This window comes from Chrysemys picta, chromosome 17 (genome assembly GCF_011386835.1).
Source record: "Chrysemys picta bellii isolate R12L10 chromosome 17, ASM1138683v2, whole genome shotgun sequence".
Lineage (NCBI taxonomy): Eukaryota > Metazoa > Chordata > Testudines > Emydidae > Chrysemys > Chrysemys picta.
Genome location: NC_088807.1, coordinates 24,792,413 through 24,816,955, shown reverse-complemented (window position 1 = coordinate 24,816,955; position 24,543 = coordinate 24,792,413). Strand labels below are relative to the sequence as shown.

The 24,543-nt window shown below is 67.8% G+C and overlaps 2 protein-coding genes across 3 annotated transcripts; both read right to left on the bottom strand.

The window, feature by feature from the left end:
- Positions 1 to 611: 611 nt before the first annotated feature.
- LOC101951400 (caM kinase-like vesicle-associated protein) lies at positions 612 to 11,119 on the bottom strand. 2 transcript variants are annotated; one of them, XM_065571138.1, is made up of 11 exons: positions 10,891 to 11,119; positions 6,938 to 7,033; positions 6,211 to 6,342; positions 5,541 to 5,615; positions 5,148 to 5,286; positions 4,403 to 4,496; positions 3,065 to 3,140; positions 2,781 to 2,917; positions 1,916 to 1,994; positions 1,445 to 1,532; positions 612 to 1,072 (listed from the first exon to the last, which is right to left on the bottom strand). In XM_065571138.1, the coding sequence occupies exons 2-11, from the start codon at positions 7,030 to 7,032 to the stop codon at positions 902 to 904; spliced, it is 1,086 nt and encodes a 361-aa protein (XP_065427210.1). In that variant the 5' UTR covers position 7,033; positions 10,891 to 11,119; the 3' UTR covers positions 612 to 901. The 2 variants fall into 2 exon arrangements, with proteins under 2 accessions (XP_065427210.1, XP_065427211.1); XM_065571139.1 differs by having other exon boundaries at positions 4,403 to 4,523; positions 10,891 to 11,107.
- A 2,352-nt stretch (positions 11,120 to 13,471) lies between these two features.
- Positions 13,472 to 24,079, bottom strand: NDUFB11 (NADH:ubiquinone oxidoreductase subunit B11). Its single transcript, XM_065571135.1, has 3 exons — positions 23,825 to 24,079; positions 16,158 to 16,288; positions 13,472 to 13,660 (listed from the first exon to the last, which is right to left on the bottom strand). Exons 1-3 carry the CDS (start codon positions 24,020 to 24,022, stop codon positions 13,537 to 13,539), a joined length of 453 nt encoding a protein of 150 aa, XP_065427207.1. The 5' UTR covers positions 24,023 to 24,079; the 3' UTR covers positions 13,472 to 13,536.
- Positions 24,080 to 24,543: the final 464 nt, after the last annotated feature.

Below are 24,543 nucleotides of genomic sequence, written 5' to 3'. Positions count from 1 at the left end.
GCCATTAATCCTGGGGTCTCTGAACCCCCCCAGACTTTGCTTGGCCACCTCAATTGTCGTCTTTTAACAAACATTTTTGGCATGGCATTTCCTTCGGTTTTATCCCTGGCTCTGGGAGGGGAGTGGGGGCTGGTGCAGGGCCGCCCAAAGGGGGGGGGGCACAAGTGGGGCAATTTGCCCCAGGCCCCGGGCCCCTACAAGAATATAGTATTCTATAGTATTGCAACTTGTTTTTTTATGGAAGAGGCCACCGAAATTGCTTTGCCCCAGGCCCCCTGAATCCTCTGGGCAGCCCTGGGCTGGTGGTTAGAGCAGGGCAGGGGCAGGGGAGGGTTCTGAGAGTCAGGACTCCTGGGTTCTCTCCCAGCTCTGGCAGGCGAGTGGGGTCTATCAGGTTAGACTGGGGGGCTGGGAGCCCGGATGGTTCTCGCCCCAGCTCTGGGAGGGGGATGAGGTCGAGCAGAGCGGTGCTGGGAACCAGGACTCCTGGGTTCTATTCTTGGCACCAGGAGGGCACTGGCGTCTAGCAGTTAGATCCTTCTCTCCCGTCCTACCTCCAGGCCCTTCCCCGACCCCCTTGGAGGGACGACCGAGGAAGAAGTGACCTGCCAGAGACAGAATCTCTGTTTATTTTGTTATTTCCAGGCTCCCTGTAGGTGCAGGGGGGACAAGATCAAGTCCAAGGGGGGCGGGGGGCAGCCTGGGATTTCTGTATTAAAATAGCATCTTCAGAAAACATGCACCTGGCCTGGATGGATGGACATGCACATCCCAGTCCCATGGGCCGGTCCTGAGCTGGGGGCAGGGGTGGGGACAGAGCCAGGTTGGGAATGGGCCCCAGGGCCTTTCCCCTCTAGGGGGCGCTGGGTCCGATCCGGGTGCACGGAGCTGTACAAAGGGGTTATTGCGTCTTTTCTTCCGTGGGCCCCGCTGGCTCACTCGGTCGCTCCGTGGTGGGGGGTTCTGTGGGGCGGGGCTCCTCCACCGTCACCTCGGGGAGCGACATGGGGGGGTGGACGCCAGGCTCCAGGGCGCGGAGCCGCTGCATGAAGGTTGTGACTCGAATGGCCTTCTGTGGGGAGAGGGGAGCGGGTCAGAGAGCCCCACAATACTCCCCCCACTGTCCCCCCACAGTGCCCCCCAACCCACTCCCTGCAGCACGGCACCCCCTGGCCCCAGTCCTGCCTGCCAGGGGAGAGCTCCCCCTGACCAGCCCCCCACCCCGCCCCTCCAGCCTTGGCTCTGCCTGACGGGAGTGCGCCCCCTGCCCAGCCCCCCAATCTGTCCCCCCCCCCCCCGCGCCAGCCCTGACTGCCAGGGGAATGCACCCCCTGCCCAGCCCCCCCGCACGCCCCACAGTGCCTGGCCCTGCCTGCCAGGGGAGAGCGCCCCCTGCCCAGCCCCCCGCAGCACAGTGCCCCCCAGTGCCCCTGGAGAAACTCACCCGCCATTTGGCTTTGGCAAAGTTCTTCTCGATCTGGGCACAGACCCCCTCCTTGAGGTTCTTTTCCGAAGCCACGTTGCCCGCGATCCTGTGGGGCCGGTGTCGAGGGGCGGCCAGGTGGGGGGAGGATGCAGGTGAGATGGGGGGAGGGGAGGTTGGGAGGATGTGTGGTGTGGATGGGGAGGGCGTGGGTGATTGTGGGGGTGCGGGGGGGGGGGAATAAAACATTGGCAGCCATTAGCCTGGGCAGTGAGGAGCCGGTTGGGGGGTGTCAGGGTAAGGCCCTGCAACACAGAGCCGCCCCCCAGCCCAGCCAGACGGCCCCATGTACCTCCCTGCCCCCCAGCTGAGAGTGAGTGACCCCCCCCATCAACCTCCATCCTGCCCCACGCCCACCCCCTACTCAACCCCCCACACACGATGCCCCTCCCCCACTCCACTGCCCTGCCCCCCAGGCCCTCCCCCACTCACCAGACATGTCCCAGGGCCTCCTGCGCCGTGATCCTCTGGTCCTGATCCACCTCCAGGAGCTGCGACACCAGTTTCTTGGCTGCAATGGGGGGGGTCAGTGTGGGGTGAATGCCCCCCCATCCCGGAGTGGCAGGGACATGGGGGGGGGTCAGTGAGGGGTGAACGCCCCCCCCCATCCCGGAGTGGCAGGGACATGGGGGGAGATGAGTGAGGCAGGCTCCAGGGAGTTGGGGGATGGCAGGGTGGTGGGGGGGTCTCATCAGTGGGAGAGAGCTTGTCCCAGCAGGGCGGGTCGGCGCTGTGGGGGCAGTGGGGAGCTGTGGGGCACAGGGGGACTCACCGGAGGGGGAGATCTCATCCCAGTAGGGGGAGCCGGGGCGGTGGGGGGCTGTGGGGCGCTCACTGGTGGGGGAGATCTCGTCCCAGTAGGGGGAGTCGGGGCTGTGGGGTGCAGTGGGGGGCTGTGGGGCGCGGGGGAGATCTCGTCCCAGTAGGGGAGTCGGGGCTGTGGGGCGCAGTGGGGGGCTGTGGGGCGCGGGGGGCTCACCGGCGGGGGAGATTTCGTCCCAGTAGGGGAGTCGGGGCTGTGGGGCGCAGTGGGGGGCTGTGGGGCGCGGGGGGCTCACCGGCGGGGGAGATCTCGTCCCAGTAGGGCGGGTCGGGGCTGTGGGGCGCAGTGGGGGGCTGTGGGGCGCGGGGGGCTCACCAGCGGGGGAGATCTCGTCCCAGTAGGGCGGGTCGGGGCTGTGGGGCGCAGTGGGGGGCTGTGGGGCGCGGGGGGCTCACCGGAGGGGGAGATCTCGTCCCAGTAGGGGAGTTGGGGCTGTGGGGCGCAGTGGGGGGCTGTGGGGCACGGGGGGCTCACCGGCGGGGGAGATCTCGTCCCAGTAGGGCGGGTCGAAGCTGTATTCCCCGGCTAGGATCTGACGGAAGAGCTGCCGGTCCTGCCCCCGACCAGAGTCCTGCTCCGCCTCGGCGTAGAACGGGGGGTTCCCCGACAGCCTGCGGGGGGACGGACGGTCAGGGGGGGGGTCGCAGGGCCCTGACACCCCCCAGGTACAGCCTAATGCCACCCTCCTGACCCCCAGCCCCGTGCCCAGATCTGACCCCCCCAGCCCCGTCACCGCCCGACCCCCTGCCCCCACTCACAGGATGAAGAGGATGACCCCCACGGCCCAGCAGTCCACGGGGCGCCCATACCGCTGGCGGGCGATGACCTCGGGGGCTGGGGGCAGACAGAGATGGGATGAGACCCCCAGATATAACGGGGGGGATGAGGACAAAGGTGGGGTAGGGCGGTGGGGGCAGTACTCAGGGGAGGGTCCCATACCCAGGTACTCGGGGGAGGGGCAGGGGTTTGTACCAGGTATTCAGGGGCGGGGGGAGGGTCATACCCGGGTACTCGGGGGGGGGGGGGTTGTACCCAGTGTCACACCCCGGACCCACGTCGCCCCATCTCTCTGCTCGTGGCACTGCTGAACCCCCGGAGGGCAGGGAAGTGGGGCAGGGGTCACGGCGAAGTGGGGCAGGGGCCCCCGGAGGGCAGGGAAGTGGGGCTGGGGTCCCAGGGAAGTGGAGCAGGGGCCCCCGGAGGGCGGGGAAGTGGGGCAGGGGTCCCGGGGAAGTGGGGCAGGGGGCTCCGGTGGTGAAGGACGTGCTGGGGCCCCGGGGCTGCAGAAGCCAGGCCGGGCGTGTGATCCTGTCCCAGCACTGGGCTGCCGCTCGCCCTGGCCGGGGGCGAGGGGTCTGGGGGTTTCACTCGGGGGCAGGGCAGAGGGGGCTGCGGGGGGGATTTCACACAGGAGCAGCGAAGGCGGGGGAAAGGCGCCCGGGTGAGAAAGTTCAGGGGAGAGCCCAGATTGTACCCTGGGGCACCTCGCACCCGGGTCCTCGGGGGGAGGGCGTACCCAAGTATTCGGGGGGATGGGGGGGCCATACCCAGGTACGTGGGGGTTGCATACCCAGGTACTCGTCTTGGGGCATACCCAGGTACTTGGGGGGATGGGGGGTGTACCCAGGTACTCAGGGGGGACATACCCAGGTACTCGGGGGGGGGGCATACCCAGGTACTCATCTTGGGGCGTACCCAGGGACTTGGGGGGATGGGGAGACTGTACCCAGGTACTCGTCTTGGGGCGTACACAGGAACTTGGGGGTATGGGAGCCGTACCCAGGTACTCGGGCGGGGGGACGTACCCAGGTGCTCGGGGAGAAGGGCGGGGCGTACCCAGGTACTCGGGGGGGCATACCCAGGTACTCGTCTTGAGGCGTACTCAGGAACTTGGGGGGATGGGGGGCCGTACCCAGGTACTCAGGGGGGACGTACCCAGGTACTCGGGGAGAAGGGCGGGGCGTACCCAGGTACTCGGGGAGAAGGGCGGGCCGTACCCAGGTACTTGGGGGGGCGTACTCAGGTACTCGTCTTGAGGCGTACTCAGGAACTTGGGGGGATGGGGGGCCGTACCCAGGTACTCAGGGGGGACGTACCCAGGTACTCGGGCGTCCCGCAGGGCTCAGTGATGGCACCGTTCTCGAAGCGCGACAGGTAGAAATCCCGGAGCACGATTTTGGCGCGGCTTTGCTGGGTGTGATAGACCAGGTTCTCCAGCTGGGGGACACTGGGCGTCAGACCCCCCCGCCGGCCCCTCAGTGCCAGCCCCACAGCGCCCCCTCCCCCGCCAGCCCCACAGCACGCCCCCCCCGCTGGCCCCCCAGGGCCAGCCCCACAGCGCCCCCTCCCCCGCCAGCCCCCCAGCGCCCCCCTGCTGGCATCACCCTGCTCCCTCCCCTCCGGCCCCACACTCCCCCTCCCTTCCCACCAGCCTGCCCCACACCACTCCACCCCTTTCCCCCCTCCCAGCCTGCCCCCACCCCTAAGACCACCACCCCACCCACACGGCACAGGCGTGGCCACTGGGGGGGGGGATGTGAGCTAAAGAAACCAGACAGCGAGTCTCACTGCCCGTGAAACCTGGGGGGCTGGGAGCCCGGACTCCTGGGTTCTCTCCCTGGCTCTGGGAGGGGAGTGGGGGCTAGTGGTTAGAGCAGGGGGGGGCTGGGAGCCCGGACTCCTGGGTTCTCTCCCCGGCTCTGGGAGGGGAGTGGGGGCTAGTGGTTAGAGCGGGGGGGCTGGGAGCCAGGACTCCTGGGTTCTCTCCCCGGCTCTGGGAGGGGAGTGGGGGCTGGTGGGTAGAGCGGTGGTGGGGGCAGCCCGGACGCCTGGGTCCCTGACCTTGAGGTTGCGGTGCACGATGTGCAGGCTGTGCAGATAGGCCAGGGCCTCGAGCACCTGCCGGATCAGGCTGCTGGCGTCTCGCTCCGTGTAGCAGCCCAGGTCCAGAATCCAGTCGAACACGTCCCCGCCCGTCGCCCTGCAGGGGGCGGCACCGGCGGGCTCAGCCCTGGGGCACCCCCGAGCCCGGAGCGCCCTCCCCCCTACTTCCTACCTGCCCCGGGGTCCCCTCCCCTCCCCCCTGCTCCCAGCCCCGACCCATACCCCCTCACTCCCGCCACTCCCCTCTCCTCCCAAGGTGGGATCAGCCCCCAGCCAATACCCCCCAAACCCTGGCATCCCCCCCCAATCATGGGACCCCCCCCGTTCCCCGCCCCAGGCCCCAGCACTCACAGCTCCTGGATGATGTAAAATTCCCTGCGTGTCTCAAAGGTGTCAATGAGCTGAAGGATGTTGGGGTGACTCACCCTGGGGGGGGGGGAAGGAATTGGGGGACAAGCAATTGGCACCGCTTCCTTCCTGCCCCTGGCCTGCCCTCCCCCGCTCCAGAGCGATACCCCCCCCACCTGCCCTTCCCTGCTGCAGATACCCCCCCCCCAGCACAGCAGATCCACACGGGCTCTTGCCGAAAGAGACGTCCTGACTCCCACGTGGCAATTCTGGCAAGCGCCAGGATGCCCAGACCTGCCTCAGTTTCCCTCTGCCATGCACTGAGCGCAAAGGGGAGGGACTGACCGGAGGCCAGAGTCATTCGCAACGGGAACCCCAGAGGCCGGGACAACCCCACCTCCTCACCCCTGGGCAGGGCGAGGGCCCCCCCGAGCTGCCGAGCAAAGGGGAACAGTGCCGGGGGGGGAGGGGGGGGCGACAGATGCAGCAAGGCCAGAAATGTGCAAGCGCGTGGGGATTTTCTGAAGGCTGGGCCTGCCTCAGTTTCCCCTTGCAGGAGGGGAGGGTGACTGGAGGAAGGGGACTTGGGAGCCAGGTGCCGAAGGCTCTCAGGGACCCCCCTTTGCCAGTACTCCCGGCCCGGCTGCCGGGGGGGGGCTGCTCCGGTACCTACATCTTCAGGATGAGGATCTCGTTCCGGGCCGCCTGTCGAACCTTCCTGCCGTCCTTCTTCCGGAACCGCTTGCAGACGACGAGCCGGTCGGTCCGGCGCTCGCGGGCCAGGCACAGCTCACAGAACTCCTTCCTGTGGGGGGGAGACGTCACACAGCCCCCATGTCTAGCCCCCCCAGCTACCCCGCATCCCACCCCCTCTGTAACCCCCCAACAGCCTGCGAATTACTGGGACTACCCTTCCCAGCACAGTGTGTGCCTCAGTTTCCCCCCGCTGGCCAGTGTTCAGCATGGCACGGCATGGCCCAGTCGGACTCTGCCGCGCCCCGGGACAGAACCGGATCAACCCACCAATGGAGGGGCTGGGGGGGACGGCTGGGGGGGGCTGGGGCAACCACGCACCCCCCCCCCCCCATGGGCAACGCCAGGGCCTACCTCCGTCCTCATGTCTGTCCCTGTCCCCAGCCAAGGGTTTCCTGCCCCGTCCCCCTGGGAGAACTGAGGGGCCCCGTCCCGCCCCTTTTGCCCCACCCCCTACCCCGTTCATCCCATCCCAGTGCCAGATGTCCTCGGAGGGGCTCCCCTGGAGTCTGGTACAATGATCCCCCTCCTCCTCCGCCCACTCAGGGAAACTGAGGCACATGATCAAACTGGGGAGCGGGTCGCTGTGGGAGGGGGGGTCTTTGTGGGCCGGGCTGTGGGGAGCAGGGCCTCCCCCAGATACTCACGCACTCAGCAGCTCCCCGATCTCGTACTTGTCCGTGATGTCGCCCACGGAGTTGTAGTTCTTCTCCTCCCGCAGCCGGAGACACCCCCACGGCATCCTGGGGGGGCGGGGGTCGGGGGAGTGAGACAGAGCCAGCATCCCCCATGGTGCCCCCCACCTGCCCCTGCAGCCTGGTGTCCCCTTCCCTGCCCCCTGCAGCCTGGCACCCCCCACAGAGCCCCCCACCTACCCCTGCAGCCTGGCACACCCCAATGACCCCCTACAGCCTGGTGCCCCCCACTGAGCCAGACAGATCCTCCATCCTGGGGCTGGAAGTCACCTGACAGAGAAAGCTCCTTATGGGCCTTGGTGGGGTTAGGGACGGGGCCGTGGGATTCGGGACCTCGGCTCCCCTGGAATTTCCCCTCACGCCCGGTTAGAACTGGGCTGCCATCACCTCCCGGCAGAGACTTGGGAGCCCCCCTCCCAGAGCTGTGGAGAGAACCCAGGAGTCCTGGGTCCCAGACCCCCACCCAGCTCTCACCACCAGACCCCACTCCCCTCCCAGAGCTGGGGAGAGAACCCAGGAGTCCTGGGTCCCAGCCCCCCACCCAGCTCTCACCACTAGCCCCCACTCCCCTCCCAGAGCTGGGGAGAGAACCCAGGAGTCCTGGGTCCCAGACCCCAACCCAGCTCTCACCACCAGATCCCACTCCCCTCCCAGAGCCAGTTCCCAGACCAGGGCAACAGCTGCCTCCTGGGTTCTGACACCAGCGAAGCTCGGCCCGGCTGGCAGAGCCAGTGACCCAAAGGGTGGGATCCAGGGCTGGGCTGGCAGGGGGCTGCGGGTCGGGAGTGAGGGGCACCGGCAGGGCTGGGGGGGGTAGGACTGGGCTGGGGGGGGGGGCTGCGGGTCGGGAGGGGCACCAGCAGGGCCGGGCGGGGGGGGGGGCTGCGGATCGGGAGTGAGGGGCACCGGCAGGGCTGGGGGGGGGGCAGGGACCCGCCCCGCCCGCTGAGTGGTGACAACCGGCCAGATGGTCCCAGAACCCTCCTATCGCCACGGTAACCCCGAGAACCCCCCGCTGTTGCCATGGCAACCCAGCTACAGCAGCTTGAAGGCAACAGGAGCGGGAACCTGGTGTAACCTGGCAGGGGGAGGGGCACCAACAACCGCAACCCAGACAGGTACCGACATACGCACCACACATCGACACACAGACTGCGACACACACCGCACAGCCGCACGCACACGCACCACACAACCACGCGCACACTGTGACACACACACCACACAGCCGCACACATACTAACACATATACCCCACAACTGCACACACACACACACCACACAACTGCGCACACGCACCGCACAACCGCACACACCCTGTGACACACACACCGCACAACCACACACATATTGCAACACACGCACCGCACAACCGCATACACATTGTGACACATGCCCCACAACCACGCCCACACTGTGACACACACACCACACAAGCACACACACTGCGACACACACACAACACAACTAAACACACACGGCGATACACACACCACACAACCGCGCACACACTGCGACACACGCACCGCACAACTCCTCACACATCCTACAACTGCACCCCCCCCCACAACCGCACACACTGTGACACCCCCCACATACACACGCACTGCAACACAGACCCCACACACATCCACAACTGCACACACTGCGACACACACCCCACAATTGCACACATACTGACACACACCACACAACAGCAGATATGCAGCACGCCCACCCCACAACCACACACACAACCACACACACCACAACCATACATCAGAATTGCACACACATACTGCAGCACATGCACCATAACCACACACATACACCACAATTGCACACATGCACCATGCACACCACACAACTGTGCACACATCCCATGCACACCACACACCCACTGACACACACACAGCACAACCGCACACATGGACCCAACCATACACACTCCCATGCACACCACACAACCGCGCACACACACGCACACCATACAGCCATGCACACCCACTGACACACACCCCACAACCTCACACACACACACCATAACCGCACACATGCACCACAACTGCACACACACGTCAATGCACACAAGACAACTGCACACACACGCTGCGAGATATGCACCATGGGAAGACAACCATGTCCACATACTGTGACACACACATTACAACCCACACACACATGCTGCGACACACACTGTGACACACACAACATAGCCGTGCACACACACTGCAATACACACAACAGAACCCATCCATGCACAGACATACAGCCAACGTGAAAAATCCCACACCACCCAACACTACCTGTGAAACACAGAACATGCCCCACACTGTAATCACACAAACACCACAACTGCACCCAACGCTCAGACACAACACTGCAACCATACACACGGAACAGACACACAACGCAGCTGGGCCACATAGTGCAAGTGCACAGGCGCAAAGCCACACACAAACACATCATCGCAAACACAAACACCACACTACAGCTGCGCACCCCAAACACAGAGCAGGGCCTGGCCGCTGAGGGCACCTACACACTCAGGCAAACACACACACACACACACACAGAGCAGGGCAAAGGGTCGGGGGAGAGGCTGAGAACTGAAAATGCTCAGAGCAGCGGTTGGCAAGTGAGAGCCGCTTGGGTCAGTGAGTAAATCAGGGACCCCCCCACCAGCACCACCCGGCCTGACCGGCCAGGGAGAGCACGCCCTGCCCAGCCCCCCACCCAGCCCCCCGCAGCACAGCGCCCCCCAGAGCCAGCCTTGACTGCCAGGAGAGAGCGCCCTCTGCCCAGCCCCTCACCCTGCTCCCTGCCCCACGGTGCCCCACAGCACCTGGTCCTGACCGGCCAGGGGAGAGGGCCCCCTGCCCAACCCCCCACGCTGCTCCCCACCCTGCTCCACACAGCACAGTGCCCCCACAGCGCCTGGTCCCGAACGCCCCCCTGCCCAGCCCCTCATCCTGCTCCCCACAGTATGGAGCTCCCCCAGCGCCTGGCTTCTGCCCAGCCCTCACCCTGCTCCCCTCAGCCCGGTGCCCCCCAGTGCCCGGTCCTGAGTGCTGGGGGAGAGAGGGAGCCCCCTACCCTGCTCCCCGCAGCCCGGTGCCCCCCAGTGCCCGGTCCTGAGTGCTGGGGGAGAGAGGGAGCCCCCTACCTTGCTCCCCTCAGCCCGGTGCCCCCAGTGCCCGGTCCTGAGTGCCGGGGGAGAGCGGGGAGCCCCCTACCCTGCTCCCCTCAGCCCAGACCCCCTTCGCAGGGGGCAAGCTTCAGCTCCTTCTAACTTTGCCAAACTTCACCCGCTGGTTCCCTTACAAGCAAAATGTGCCTAGAGCTCCCACCCCCCAGAGACAACTGCAACCTGCCCCCCAGTAACCACGAGACCCTGCTCCCGTCCCGGAGCCGGGGAGAGAGCCCAGGAGTCCTGGCTCCCAGCCACCCCCCGCCCCCGCTCTAACCACCAGACCCCACTCCCCTCCCTGCCCAGGAAAAGAACCCAGGAGTCCTGGCTCCCAGCCCCTCCCCCCACTCTAATCACCAGACCCCACTCCCCTCCCAGAGCCGGGAGAGAACCCAGGAGTCCTGGCTCCCAGCCCCCCCTGCTCTAATTACCAGACCCCACTCCCATCCCAGAGCCAGGGAGAGAACCCAGGAGTCCTGACTCCCAGCCCCCGTGCTCTAACCACTAGACCCCCACTCCCCTCCCAGAGCCGGGGAGAGAACCCAGGAGTCCTGGCTCCCAGCCCCCCTGCCCGCTCTCAGCACTAGCCCCCACTCCCCTCGCGGAGCCGGGGAGAGAACCCAGGAGTCCTGGCTCTGAGCCCCCGCCCTGCTCTAACCCACCAGCCCCCCACTCCCCTCCCAGAGCCGGGGAGAGAACCCAGGAGTCCTGGCTCGGCTCCCCTCCCCGCGGCTTACCTGGGGCTGGGTCCGGGTCCAGTCACCGCCGCCCGCGGGCGCTGGGGGCCATGTCCGGAGCCCGGCTCCGTCTCCTGCCTGCCCGGAGCCGCCGGGGACTCTGAGCGCAGCCCGCAGCCGCGCGGGGCGGAGCGCAGCGCACGGGAGAGCGAGAGAAATAGGTCGGCAACAGGAGGGCGGGGGCAGGACGCCGGGGTTCGCTCCCCTGATATGGGAGGGGAGGGGGCTCTCGTGGTTACAGCGCGGGGGGAGGGGGGCTGGGAGCCCACGGCTGGGTGATCAGGGGGCTGTGGGGCGGGAGTGGGGGGCACCGCAGAGCTGGGGAGCCCAGGGTGGGGCTATGGGGGGGGCTGTGGGTAAGGAGTGAGGGGCACCGGCAGAGCTGGGGAGCCCAGGGGGGAGCTATGGGTAAGGAGTGAGGGGCACCGGCAGAGCTGGGGGGAGCCCAGGGCGGGGCTATGGGGGGCTGCGGTCGGGAGGGGGGGGCACTGACAGAACTGGGGGACACAAGGGCTGGGTTATGGGGGTCTGTGGGTTGGGGATGGGGGGACACAGGGCTGGGCTATGGGGGTCTGTGGGTTGGGGATGGGGGGACACAGGGCTGGGCTATGGGGGTCTGTGGGTTGGGAATGGGGGGACACCAGGGCTGGGTTATGGGGGGTTGCAGTTGGGATGGGGGGGCACTGGCAGAGCTGGGGGGAGCCCACAGCTGGGTTATGGGGGGCTGTGGTTGGAAGTGGGGGGAACTGTCAGAGCTCTGGGACACCAGGGCAGGGCTATGGGGGGCTGGAGTGGGGGGCACTGGCAGGGCTGGGGAGCCCAGGGTGGGGCTATGGGGGTCTGTGGGTCAGGAGTGGGGGGGGGAGGTTGGGGGAGGGCTGCCATGATGAGGCCCAGTCGCCCCCCAGGGGGTTCGGTTCCCCATGAATATTTCAGCATCTGCCGCAGACGCCGGGAGAAGGAAACGTCTCGCTGCGGACTGGAGAGTCTGTCATGGACCCCCCCCCCACTCCCGACCCGCAGCCCCCCAGCTCTGCCGGTGCCCCTCACTCCCCGCCCCACAGCTCGGCCGGTGCCCCTCAGCCGCAACCCCCAGCCCCGGGCTCCCCCCACCGCTGTGCTTTCCTGGATCAGGGTCCCAGGTGACTCCACTGTGCCTGGTGCAGGGTGCCTGGAATCCCCCATGGGGGGCCTGTCCCCCAGCCCCCATGGGATTAACAGGCACCTCCCTCCCCAGCACCAATTCCCCTATGGCCCGGCCCTGGCCACAGCTTAGACCTCACCCCCAACCCCGCAGCCACCAGGGCTGGGCAGACTGGAGGTGGTTCTGGGCCCCAGCCAGCTCTGGGGCGGAGCAGCTGGGAACAGCCACCCACCGCTGCACAGGGGTGGCGCGCCCGGCCCCGACATGCAGCCACCTCTGGGGCGGAGCAGCTGGGAACAGCCACCCACCGCTGCACAGGGTGGCGCGCCCGGCCCCGACATGCAGCCACCTCTGGGGCGGAGCAGCTGGGAACAGCCACCCACCGCTGCACAGGGTGGCGCGCCCGGCCCCGACATGCAGCCACCTCTGGGGAGGAGCAGCTGGGAACAGCCACCCACCGCTGCACAGGGTGGCGCGCCCGGCCCCGCCATGCAGCCACCTCTGGGGCAGGGCAAGTGGGGAACAGCCCCTCTAACTCCGCTGGAGGACTGCTCGCCCCAGGGCTGAGATGCTATTTCTGGTGCAGTGAACAGGCAGCGGCAGCCGGCACTGAACGAGGGCAGAGCCAGCGGTGACGCATGAAGCCGCATCTCAGAGAAACGGCAGAACCTCTCCTGAGAGGCCAAGCAGAGAAGCCAGGACTCCTGGGTTCTCGCCACAGTTCTGGGAGGGGACCGGGGTCTAGTGGCTAGGAGCCAGGACTCCTGGGTTCTCTCCACAGCTCTGGGAGGGGACCGGGGTCTAGTGGCTAGGAGCCAGGACTCCTGGGTTCTCTCCACAGTTCTGGGAGGGGAGTGGGGTCTAGTGGCTAGGAGCCAGGACTCCTGGGTTCTCTCCACAGCTCTGGGAAGAGAGTGGGGTCTAGTGGCTTGTGTAGTTGACTCTCACCTACTCTTCATGACTCAGTTTCCCAAATTGGGAGAGTGATGTTCACTGGCCAACCCAGGGGGAGGAGTCACAGAGACCGGGCGGAGGGCATAGAGACAGGTAGCTGTGGGGCGGGGATGGGGGGGGGCAGAGAGAGGGGATGGTGGGGGAGAGGTGCATGGCTGGCTATGGGGGCACAGACTGGCGGCTGGGTGGTTCCTGTAGGTCCTACCTTGGCCTCACGCCCGGTTCCAAAGCGCCATTCACCCCAGCCACGGCCACCCCCGTAGGGTGCTCCCGGGACCGGCTCACCCAGCGCCAAGAGGCAGCCACCTCTGGGGCGGGGCGGCAGGGGAACAGCCCCACAGCTGCGCCCGAGGCAGAGGGAACAGGGAACTTGGACCACACCTGAGCCCGCGCAGGTCAGAGCCTCCTGCAGCCGCCAGGCTGGGGATGGAACCCAGGAGTCCTGGCTCCCCCGCCCCACAGACAGACAGACGGAGGCGGAGCGAGGTGGCTTAGCAGGTTTATTCACACGGCCCTGGGGGGCCAGGGGGGCGCCGGCCCAGCCCCCCTCACTCCTCGTCCGGCAGCACCAGCTTGCTGGGGTCGAAGTAGTTGGAGTCCATGATGGGCAGCCCCAACCGCTCCCGCTCCTTCACCTTCTGCTCGGCCTCCCGGCGCGCCCACTTCCGCATGCTGGGGAGAGAGGGGGTGAGAACTGGGGGGTTGGCGCCCCTTGGAGGGGACAGGCCCCGAGCCCGGCTGGCGGTGGGCAGAGGTGAGGACAAGGCCAAGGCACGGAGCGGCCCCCCGCACAGAGCCATCCGGCAGCCCCCCAACCAAGGTGGGACAGGCACGTCCCCCCACCCACGGGGGCAGGAGCACGCACCCAGCAGGGCTGGGGGGGAGACCCGCCAAGTCAGCTCCAGCACCGAGAACAGAGATTCAGACGCTAAGGGGGGGGGGGGGGGGGGGCCTGTGGGGCGGGAGTGAGGGGCACCAGCAGGGCTGAGGGTTGGCACTTTGGGCCCTGGCAGAGCTGCCCCCCTCCCCCCGCACAGCTGGTTGCTCTCCGCGCCGGGAGCTGCACGGAGCTGGGAGCGGGTGAGAACTCACCCGTGAGCAATCAGCAGACGTGAGACACACTGTTCCCAGCCCGGGCAGCTGCTGGCGCAGCCGGCGCCAGCCGCTCGCTCAGCCCACGGGCGGTGGGTCCCAGTCGTGGCACAGCCCAGGGTCCTCCCAGCCCAGCTGTGGGGGGCTGCGGGGTACTGGACATTTGTGGTGCTGATTTCCTGGCCCCCACCCTCCAGAAACAGGAGACCCCACCCCGTCAGCACAGCTGGGAGATGGCAGGAGTTAGTCCTGGCTCCCAGCCCCCCCTGCTCTAACCACCAGCCCCCACTCCCCTCCCAGAGCCGGGGAGAGAACCCAGGAGTCCTGGCTCCCTGCCCCCCCCCCCAGCTCTAACCACTAGACCCCTTGGGATGCAGCCAGGAACCCTTGCATTGTGGCCAACAGCCCCTGGCGAGCTCCCTGCACCCTAGTGCTGGCCCTGACTGCCAGGGGAGAGCACCCCCTGCCCCACAGCACAGCACCCCCTGGTGCCACAGTGGGGTACTGGGGCAAGCCCCATGTGCGGGGGCAGAGGGGAGCCGGGCGGCTCCTGCCAGCCAAGGCAGTATATTTAGCCCTGCGATATAGATAGCCCCGCGCCGGAGCTGGCAGGCGGGGGGGCCAGACGCTCTGATGTGTGGGGGGAAGGGGGGGCTGCTGACGCACATGGAGCCGGCGGAAGAAAAGCAACTTACGCTGCTGCTGCTCCTGTCTGCTCGGAAAGCCGAGTTCCTGCAGCCCAGCCGCGTAATGAGCCCTGCCCCCCAGAGAACCCAGGAGTCCGGGCTCCCAGCCCCCCCTGCTCTAACCACTAGACCCCACTCCCCTCCCTGAGCCGGGGAGAGAACCCAGGAGTCCTGGCTCCCAGCCCCCTCCGCTCTAACCACTAAACCCCACTCCCCTCCCTGAGCCAGGGAGAGAACCCAGGAGTCCTGGCTCCCAGCCCCCTCCGCTCTAACCCACCAGACAGACTCCACTCCCCTCCCTGAGCCAGGCAAAGAACCCAGGAGTCCTGGCTCCCAGCCCCCACCCCCCCGCTCTAACCACTAGACCCCACTCCCCTCCCTGAGCCAGGGAGAGAACCCAGGAGTCCTGGCTCCCAGCCCCCTCCGCTCTAACCACTAAACCCCACTCCCCTCCCTGAGCCAGGGAGAGAACCCAGGAGTCCTGGCTCCCAGCCCCCCCCGCTCTAACCACTAAACCCCACTCCCCTCCCTGAGCCAGGGAGAGAACCCAGGAGTCCTGGCTCCCAGCCCCCCCCCGCTCTAACCACTAAACCCCACTCCCCTCCCTGAGCCGGGGAGAGAACCCAGGAGTCCTGGCTCCCAGCCCCCGCCCCGCTCTAACCCACCAGACAGACTCCACTCCCCTCCCTGAGCCAGGCAAAGAACCCAGGAGTCCTGGCTCCCAGCCCCCACCCCCCCGCTCTAACCACTAGACTCCACTCCCCTCCCTGAGCCAGGCAAAGAACCCAGGAGTCCTGGCTCCCAGCCCCCACCCCCCCGCTCTAACCACTAGACCCCACTCCCCTCCCTGAGCCAGGGAGAGAACCCAGGAGTCCTGGCTCCCAGCCCCCCCCGCTCTAACCCACCAGACAGACTCCACTCCCCTCCCTGAGCCAGGCAAAGAACCCAGGAGTCCTGGCTCCCAGCCCCCCCCCCCCCCCCCCCGCTCTAACCTACCAGACAGACTACACTCCCCTCCCTGAGCCAGGCAAAGAACCCAGGAGTCCTGGCTCCCAGCCCCCCCTGCTCTAACCGCTAGACCCCACTCCCCTCCCTGAGCCGGGGAGAGAACCCAGGAGTCCTGGCTCCCAGCCCCCTCCACTCTAACCTACCAGACCCCACTCCCCTCCCAGAGCCAGGGAGAGAACCCAGGAGTCCTGGCTCCCAGCCCCCTCCGCTCTAACATACCAGACCCCACTCCCCTCCCAGAGCCAGGGAGAGAACCCAGGAGTCCTGGCTCCCAGCCCCCTGCTCTGACCCACTAGACTCCTCTCCTGCTGCTCTTCCCCACGGGCTGCCTGGGTCTGACGCCCCCCGGCTCTCGGGGTCCTGCCCCGCGCCCCCCCACTCACCCATGGTCCGGCAGGTAGTGCAGGAAGGTGGCCCCCACCACGATGCAGAGGGAGACCCCGAAGAAGAAGGCCAGACGCATGTTCCACAAGTCAATCACCGGGTCTGGGTCGAAGCCATGGTAATCAGGGTTCTGGGGGGCAGAGAGGGGTCAGCTTGCCCACACCGCCCTCCCACAGCACACAGGGCGCTCAAAACTTCCAAGGGGAATCGCCCTGCCCTCCCCCAACTGCCCCCCACCCCACCGATTCCCCCCAATCTAGCCTCCCCCTGCGACCCCCCCCAGCCGCCTTCCAATCTCGTGCTCGACTCTCTGCCTGCGACACTCCCATAGGAGCAGAGACCCCCCCCAGACCCCCGATCTGTCACTCAGCCCCGCTGTCTGTGACCACAGCCCCCCCCCACATCTGTCCTCACTGGCAATTCCCATGATCTGGTACCCGCCTGCATCTGCCCCCACCCCGTTAGCCACCAGCCCCCTCCTGCCCCGGGCAGCCCTCCCTCGAACCATTAGCAGGGCTGGGGGGGGGGGGGGGGGAAGAGTAGGGAGCCAGGACTCCTGGGTTCTCTCCCCTCCCCAGCCCTGAGAGGGGAGTGGGGCCTAGTGGGTATGGGGGAGCTGGGAGCCAGGACTCCTGGGTTCTCTCCCCGGCCCTGAGAGGGGAGTGGGGCCTAGTGGGTGTGGGGGGGCTGGGAGCCAGGACTCCTGGGTTCTCTCCCCGGCCCTGAGAGGGGAGTGGGGCCTAGTGGGTGTGGGGGGGCTGGGAGCCAGGACTCCTGGGTTCTCTCCCCAGCCCCGGGACAGGAGCAGTGCTCCGGGATGCCTGGCTTTGCCTCGTGTCCCTCGCCCACTCTCTAGCTGGAATGAGTCAGGCGGGAAGCGGGTCGCCGCGCCTGTTGCGGATTGTGGGGGAGTTAGGGCCCTGCACCCCCGGCTTCCTGCGATTCACCATGACTCTCAGCCAGCCAGTAAAGCAGAAGGTTTATTTGGATGACAGGAATACAGTCCAAGACAGGTCTTGCAGGCACAGACAACAGGACCCCCTCAGTTAAGTCCAGCTTGGGGTCCCAGGGCATGCCAGCCCACCCCCCTTCGGGGGGTCAGAGCCATCTCTGTCTCCCAGCCATCTCTCCAGCCCGCTTCCAGCACTCTGCCTTCAGCGACCCCTCCCACAGCCTTTGTCCAGTTTCCCGGGCTAAGGAGTCACCTGGCCTTCAACCCCTTCCTGGGTTCTCATGTTACACTCCCAGGAATGCGCCCCCGGGCCGATCCCATCCTCCAATGCAGACTATCCCAGCACACTCCCCTGTCAGCATCCACAGACCACAGTGAGAACAGGCCCAGTTCGTCACAGCGCCCCCTCCCCGTTCACACCCCGCCAGCTGCCACAAACCCCCCCTCCCCGCCAGCTGCCGAGCAGAGACAGTGATGAGCCGAGAGAGCTCCAGGGAAGAGCAGGGTGCAGAAAAACAGGGGGGAGGGAATGCTGGGCTGGGGGGGCACCTGGGGAACAGCCGCACGGGGATGGCTCGCCCAGTACGGAGATGCAGCCACCTCTGGGGCAGGGCAGCTGGGGAACAGCCACACATAACGCTGCATAATCATTGAAGATCGGAAGTGGAGCAGCCGGCTACGACTGCAGGGGAACTCTGCTCCCCACAGCACGGTGCTGCCCGGCCCCAACTGCCAGGGGAGATCGCCCCCTGTCTCACAGTGCCCCCCCAGCGCCCAGCTGTGACTGCCAGGGGAGAGTGCCCCCTGCCTCACCGCAGCCCCCCAGCCCCGACGGCCAGGGGAGATCGCCCCCTCTCTCACAGTGCCCGCCCAGCTGTGAGTGCCAGGGGAGAGTGCCCCCTGCCTCACCTCAGCCCCCCCAGCACCCGGCCACCAGGGGAGAGCACCCCGTGTCTCACAGCACCCCCCCAGCACGCAGCTGTGAGGGCCACGGGAGAGTGCCCCCTGCCTCACTGCAGCCCCGCAGCCCCCCAGCACCCAGCCCCGACTGCCAGGGGAGAGCACCCCCTGTCTCACGGCGCCCCCCCCAGTGCCCAGCTGTGAGTGCCAGGGAGAGCCCCCCCCCCCGTGAGCCCCTCACCACAGACTAGCTCTACCTCTGCAGACAGCTGGGCCCTCCCCAAAGCTGGTGGGGGGTGGGGTGGAGGGAGGCAGGCAGCACTGGGCGCGCGGGGGGAGGCATTCCTGACATACTGGGAGCAGGAGCTAATTATCCTCATTGTTGTCAGCCATCCCCCATGACACCCGCCCCACCCCTTGCTGGGGAGGGGGCGGCCTACCAGCCCCCCCCCCCCATCCCTCTCGGCTCCACAGCAAGGAAGCAGGGGGGCTGCACCCCCAGGGCTGTCACCGAGATCCCAGCCACACTGCAGGGAGGAAGATCAAGCCACCCTGTGCATTGGCCGCCCCGCCCCAGAGGTGGCTGCATTTCCTCTCTCCCTGGGCTGTTATGTGTGGCTGTTTCCCAGCTGACTTGCCCCAGAGGTGGCTGCATGTCAGCGCTGGGCAGGAACTAATCCAGCCAGTCCCTCTGTCCCAGCGCTCAGCGCGTAGCTACCAGTCCCCCCCGCCTTGCTTGAACCCCCCCACGCTGGCGCAGCCGTGTTGTCCCTGCTAGGTGGCCGGCCCAGTGCTGAACCAGTGGGGTCACCCCCTAGGCCCCCCCCCCACTGCTCCTGCCAGCCTTCCCCACCGTCCCTTCCCCCCTCTCTGCAGGCAGCAGCTGGATTCCCCCGGACACTCACAAGCGGATTAACACCCAAGCCGGGGAAAGGGAGCGGGGGCGCTCCAGTAAGACAGGACCATGGTGCTGGGAGGGGGGGGCTAGTGGTTAGAGCTGGGGGGGCTGGGGGCCAGGACTCCTGGGTTCTCCCCCAGCCCAGGGAAGCCATAAGGTCCATACTGGGTGATCAGACCCCTGAGGCAATGGTAAGGCTTGGAAGGTGCCAGTTGGACTGGGAGGGGCCCGGCAGAGATAAAATAACCCAGCCAGGGTGGGGGGAGCCCGCCGCCCCCCCAGCAGGAGTGGGAGCTTGGAGGTGCAAAGGCAGCTTGGTTCCCAGCTCGGCGGGAGGCCCATTAGCGCATCAGGACAGCCTGATTCACAGCTGCAGCCGCCGAGCACGTGAGTCACCAGGGCTGCCTTCCTCTGTCCTCCAGTGCACTCGCTCGTGCTGGGAGGGCAGCCACCTCTGGGGTGGGGCAGCTGGTGAACAGCCGCACAGAACACCACACAGGGGATGGCCCGCCCAGCACCCCCTGCTGGGGAGGCGGTCTGCAGAGGGAGGCAAGCTCTCTGCCTGGAGTTTGACACTCCCCCAAGGTCCAGGGCAGCAGAGGGCATGGACCTGCCATTGGAGGGAAGGGGGGGCAGGACCCGTGGAGCTGAAGCCCCCCCAAACCCTGTGGGAGCCGAGGATCGGCCCCTGCCCATACACCAGCCTGCCAAAGCCTGCTCCAACAAGGGGAGAGGCAGAGTCCTCGGCGGCTCCCCACCCTCCTGCTCCAACCCACTAAACCCCTCTTGCCTCCCAGAGCGGGGGAGAGAACCCAGGAGTCCTGGCTCTCAGCCCCCACTCCAGCTCGCTACACACCCCCTCCCCTTCCAGAGCTGGGGAGAGAACCCAGGAGTCCTGGCTCCCAGGCAGAGACGGGAGCCCTGGGACAGGCCCAGCAGATCCCAGGTGAATGGCAAGGAAAAGGGGGAGATTGCCCCCACCCCAATCCCAGCAGACGAAGGTCCTTGGGTGCAGCTCCCCCGGCCAGGGCTGGCTGGCAGCTGGCACCCCCCGCCAGGCACTGCCTGTGACCCACATAGTGCCAGGCACACCGGGATTACGGGTTGGGGGTGGGAATCTAAACAGGGAAACTGGGTCGGGGGGAGGGGGCTGCAGCTGCTGTGCGGGGGCTGACCCCCAGCCTGTCCATGGGCAAGGGACAAAGGGGCTAGCGGCCAAAGGAGGGAACGAGGACTCAGGACCTCTTTGTTCCCGAGAGCCGGGGAGAGAACCCAGGCGTCCTAGCTCCCAGCCCCCACTGCTCTAACCACCAGCCCCCACTCCCCCCCCAGAATTGAAGGCCAGGCACCAACCTCCCCCTGCGGCCAGGCTAGGAACAGCAGCCCCAGGGGCAGGCGCAGAGCCACTGAACTCCCACCAGCCTCCCGGGCGGGGATAGGGGCTGGCAGGGAGGATGTGGGGCCAGGCCCGGGGGTCCTGGCAGCGGGCACAGCTGTCTGAGCCAGGCGTGGCTGGGAGCCAGGGGCTGCTCACGCAGGCCAAGCTCCTGGGGACTCTCACGAGGCTATGACTGAGTGCCGGCACCAGTATGGGATGGGGGCGCTGTGCTGCGGGGCAGGGGGTGCGCTCCCCTGGCAGTCAGGGCTGGGCACTGGGGGGCACCGTGCTGCAGGGGCCGGGGGTGCTCTCCCCTGGCAGTCAGGGCTGGGCACTGGGGGGCACCGTGCTGCAGGGGGCTGGGCAGGGGCCTGGGGGGTGCGCTCCCCTGGCAGTCAGGGCCGGGCACTGGGGGGCACCGTGCTGCAGAGGGCTGGGCAGGGGCCTGGGGGGTGTTCTCCCCTGGCAGTCAGGGCCGGGCACTGGGGGGCAGGTGCCAGGCAGATCCACGCACATGTGACCTTGTCAGAGCTGGGAAGAGAACCCAGGAGTCCTGGATCCCAGCCTCCCCCGCTCGAGGCCTCGTGCCCCAGGCAGCAGCAGCAGGGGCACCTATTGCCTTGGGTCTGATGTGCCGAGCGCGTGGGGCCTCGGCCCGGCCGATGCTCAGGGAGCTAAGGGAAGGATGCACCCTTTGCGCCCCCTGGACATCCTGATCTCACCCCCTAACCCCAATATCAAATCCCCCACCGCTAGCCCCATGGCACCCCCAGGTGATCCCTACTGCCCCCCAACCCACCCAGTCCTCCTCCTCCCCGCCTGTACCCCAGGTCCACGCCACAGCCTGCCCCCGAGCCCTCCCTCAGCCTCCACGCATAGTATCCTCACACCTCACAATTCTCACCCCCCAACCGTACGGATGGGAAACTGAGGCACAGACAGGCCAAGGGACAGGCCCAAGGTCACGCTAGGAGGCTGTTGCAAGCCAGGAATTGAATCCTGGGGGTCTCCCAGGCTAGAACCCAAACTATGCCCCCCCACCTCAAAATCCCACCTGCCCCACGCCCCCCCACACCACTCCAATGCTCTCCCGACCTGCCCCACGCCCCCCCCACACCACTCCAATGCTCTCCCCACCTGCCCCACGCCCCCCCAACCACTCCAATGCTCCCCCCACCTGCCCCACGCCCCCCCACACCACTCCAATGCTCCCCCCACCTGCCCCACGCCCCCCCCACACCACTCCAATGCTCCCCCCACCTGCCCCACGCCCCCCCCACACCACTCCAATGCTCTCCCCACCTGCCCCACGCCCCCCCCACACCACTCCAATGCTCTCCCCACCTGCCCCACGCCCCCCCCAACCACTCCAATGCTCTCCCCACCTGCCCCACGCCCCCCCACACCACTCCAATGCTCTCCCGACCTGCCCCACGCCCCCCCACACCACTCCAATGCTCTCCCCACCTGCCCCGCGCCCCCCCAACCACTCCAATGCTCTCTCCACCTGCCCCGCGCCTCCCTCAACCACTCCAATGCTCTCCCGACCTGCCCCGCGCCCCCCCACACTACTCCAATGCTCTCCCCACCTGCCCCGCGCCCCCCCCACACTACTCCAATGCTCTCTCCACCTGCCCCGCGCCCCCCCAACCACTCCAATGCTCCCCCCACCTGCCCCACGCCCCCCCCACACCACTCCAATGCTCTCCCCACCTGCCCCACGCCCCCCCCACACCACTCCAATGCTCCCCCCACCTGCCCCACGCCCCCCCCAACCACTCCAATGCTCTCCCCACCTGCCCCACGCCCCCCCCCACACCACTCCAATGCTTTCCCCACCTGCCCCGCGCCCCCCCCAACCACTCCAATGCTCTCCCCACTGCCCCGCGCCCCCCCCAACCACTCCAATGCTCTCCCCACCTGCCCCGCGCCTCCCCCAACCGCTCCAATGCTCTCCCCACCTGCCCCACGCTCCGCCCCCAACCACTCCAATGCTTTCCCCACCTGCCCCGCGCCCCCCCCCAACCACTCCAATGCTCTCCCCACTGCCCCGCGCCCCCCCACACCACTCCAATGCTCTCCCCACCTGCCCCACGCCCCCCCAACCGCTCCAATGCTCCCCCCACCTGCCCCACGCCCCCCAACCACTCCAATGCTCTCCCCACCTGCCCCACGCTCCGCCCCCAACCACTCCAATGCTCTCTCCACCTGCCCCGCGCCTCCCTCACACCACTCCAATGCTCTCCCCACCTGCCCCGCGCCTCCCCCAACCACTCCAATGCTCTCCCCACCTGCCCCGCGCTCCCCCAACCGCTCCAATGCTCTCCCCACCTGCCCCGCGCCCCCCCCAACCGCTCCAATGCTCCCCCCACCTGCCCCGCGCCCCCCCCACACCACTCCAATGCTCTCCCCACCTGCCCCGCGCCCCCCAACCACTCCAATGCTCTCCCCACCTGCCCCGCGCCCCCCAACCACTCCAATGCTCCCCCCACCTGCCCCGCGCCCCCCCACACCACTCCAATGCTCCCCCCACCTGCCCCGCGCCCCCCCAACCACTCCAATGCTCCCCCCCACCTGCCCCGCGCCCCCCAACCACTCCAATGCTCCCCCCACCTGCCCCGCGCCCCCCAACCACTCCAATGCTCTCCCCACCTGCCCCACGCCTAGGGTGACCAGACAGCAAATGTGAAAAATCAGGACAGGAGTGGGGGTAACAGGAGCCTATATAAGAAAAAGCCCCAAATATCGGGACTGTCCCTATAAAATTAGGACATCTGGTCACCCTACCCACGCCCCCCCCCCCCGCATCCCACCTGCCTGCCCCCAGCGAATCCAGTCCCGCCCCATACACTCTGCCCCCTCAGTTCCCCTTGCACTCTGCCCCCCAGGCCCCTCTGCACCCCCCGCTCCCCAATCCTACCACCCTGCCCCCTCCCCCTCCGTGCCCCTCAGCTCCCCCCATCCCCCTCCCCCAAGCACCCCCACGCTCTGCCCCCTCCAGCCCCCCCTGCATTGCCCTGCGCCCCCCGCGCCCCCCCTCCCCCCTGCATTGCCCTGCGCCCCCCCTCCCCCTGCATTGCCCTGCGCCCCCCCTCCCCCTGCATTGCCCTGCGCCCCCCCCTCCCCCTGCATTGCCCTGCGCCCCCCGCGCCCCCCCCTCCCCCTGCATTGCCCTGCGCCCCCTGCGCCCCCCCCCTCCCCCTGCATTGCCCTGCGCCCCCCCTCCCCCTGCATTGCCCTGCGCCCCCTGCGCCCCCCCTCCCCCTGCATTGCCCTGCGCCCCCCAGCCCCCCCTCCCCCAAGCACCCCCACGCTCTGCCCCCTCCAGCCCCCCCCATGCATTGCCCTGCGCCCCCCAGCCCCCCCTCCCCTGCATTGCCCGGCGCCCCCCAGCCCCCCCACCTCCCCATGCATTGCCCTGCGCCCCCCAGCCCCCCACCTCCCCATGCATTGCCCGGCGCCCCCCAGCCCCCACCTCCCCATGCATTGCCCTGCGCCCCCCAGCCCCCCCTCCCCCGAGCTAGCCCCGCCCCCTGACCTTGCGCAGCATCGCCACCATGCTCCCCTCCTCCTCCTCCTCCTCGTGCTGCTGCTGGCGCGGGGCCCGCGCGGCGGGGGGCGGGGTCACAGCGACAGCCGCGGCCTCGCCCCCCGGGCCGGAGCCCGCGCGAGCCCCGCGCGCCGGGAAGCCCCGCAGCAGCAACAAGCGTCGCGCGCACCTCCCCAGCGCCGCCATCGTACCCCAGCGGGGGCGGGACTAGGACAGCAGCGGCGCGCGGAAACGGAAACCCCGCCCTGCGGGGCCGCTGGGAGGGAGGGAGGAAGTGGGCGCCCAGGGAGGATCTTGCGCTGAAGGGGGCGGGCCCGCGCGCGGGGTTAAATACCTGTCTTCGCGGACTGTACCATAGCCCTCCTGCCCCGCTCCCCGGACTGTACCATAGCACCCCCCCCCCGCCCCTTCTGGACGGTACCATGTCCGTACCGGGCCCCTGGACTGTACCATATTGCCCCACTTCTGGACTGATCCATATATTCCCCCCAGGGCACCGCCTCAGCACCTCTGGACTGTACCATAGGAATCCCCTAGACAGAGCTCCCTCAGAGCTACCATATTTCCCCTGGGCAATCCTCGGCCTTCCCCTCCATGTTTCCCCCGGGCCCCCTGCTCAGCGTCTGGCCCCACGCGTGGGCGCAGCGCGGTGCCTGTCGCGGGTGGATGACGTCACCTAGGCACTGGCGTATCCTGGAGCTGCCCCC

What these genes read in the sequence shown, in the direction of transcription:
- LOC101951400 (XM_065571139.1), bottom strand. Translation starts at nt 7,032, where the DNA reads ATGCCGTGGGGGTGTCTCCGGCTGCGGGAGGAGAAGAACTACAACTCC. An exon ending in CGGGACGCCCGAGTACCTGG is followed by an intron (nt 3,141 to 4,402) that starts GTACGTCCCCCC and finishes GTCTGCCCCCAG; the next exon opens with CCCCCGAGGTCATCGCCCGC. An exon ending in GAGGCCCTGGGACATGTCTG is followed by an intron (nt 1,533 to 1,915) that starts GTGAGTGGGGGA and finishes CCGGCCCCACAG; the next exon opens with GATCGCGGGCAACGTGGCTT.
- NDUFB11 (XM_065571135.1), bottom strand. Translation starts at nt 24,022, where the DNA reads ATGGCGGCGCTGGGGAGGTGCGCGCGACGCTTGTTGCTGCTGCGGGGC. An exon ending in TGGTGGCGATGCTGCGCAAG is followed by an intron (nt 16,289 to 23,824) that starts GTCAGGGGGCGG and finishes TCTGCCCCCCAG; the next exon opens with AACCCTGATTACCATGGCTT. An exon ending in CACTACCTGCCGGACCATGG is followed by an intron (nt 13,661 to 16,157) that starts GTGAGTGGGGGG and finishes CTCTCTCCCCAG; the next exon opens with CATGCGGAAGTGGGCGCGCC.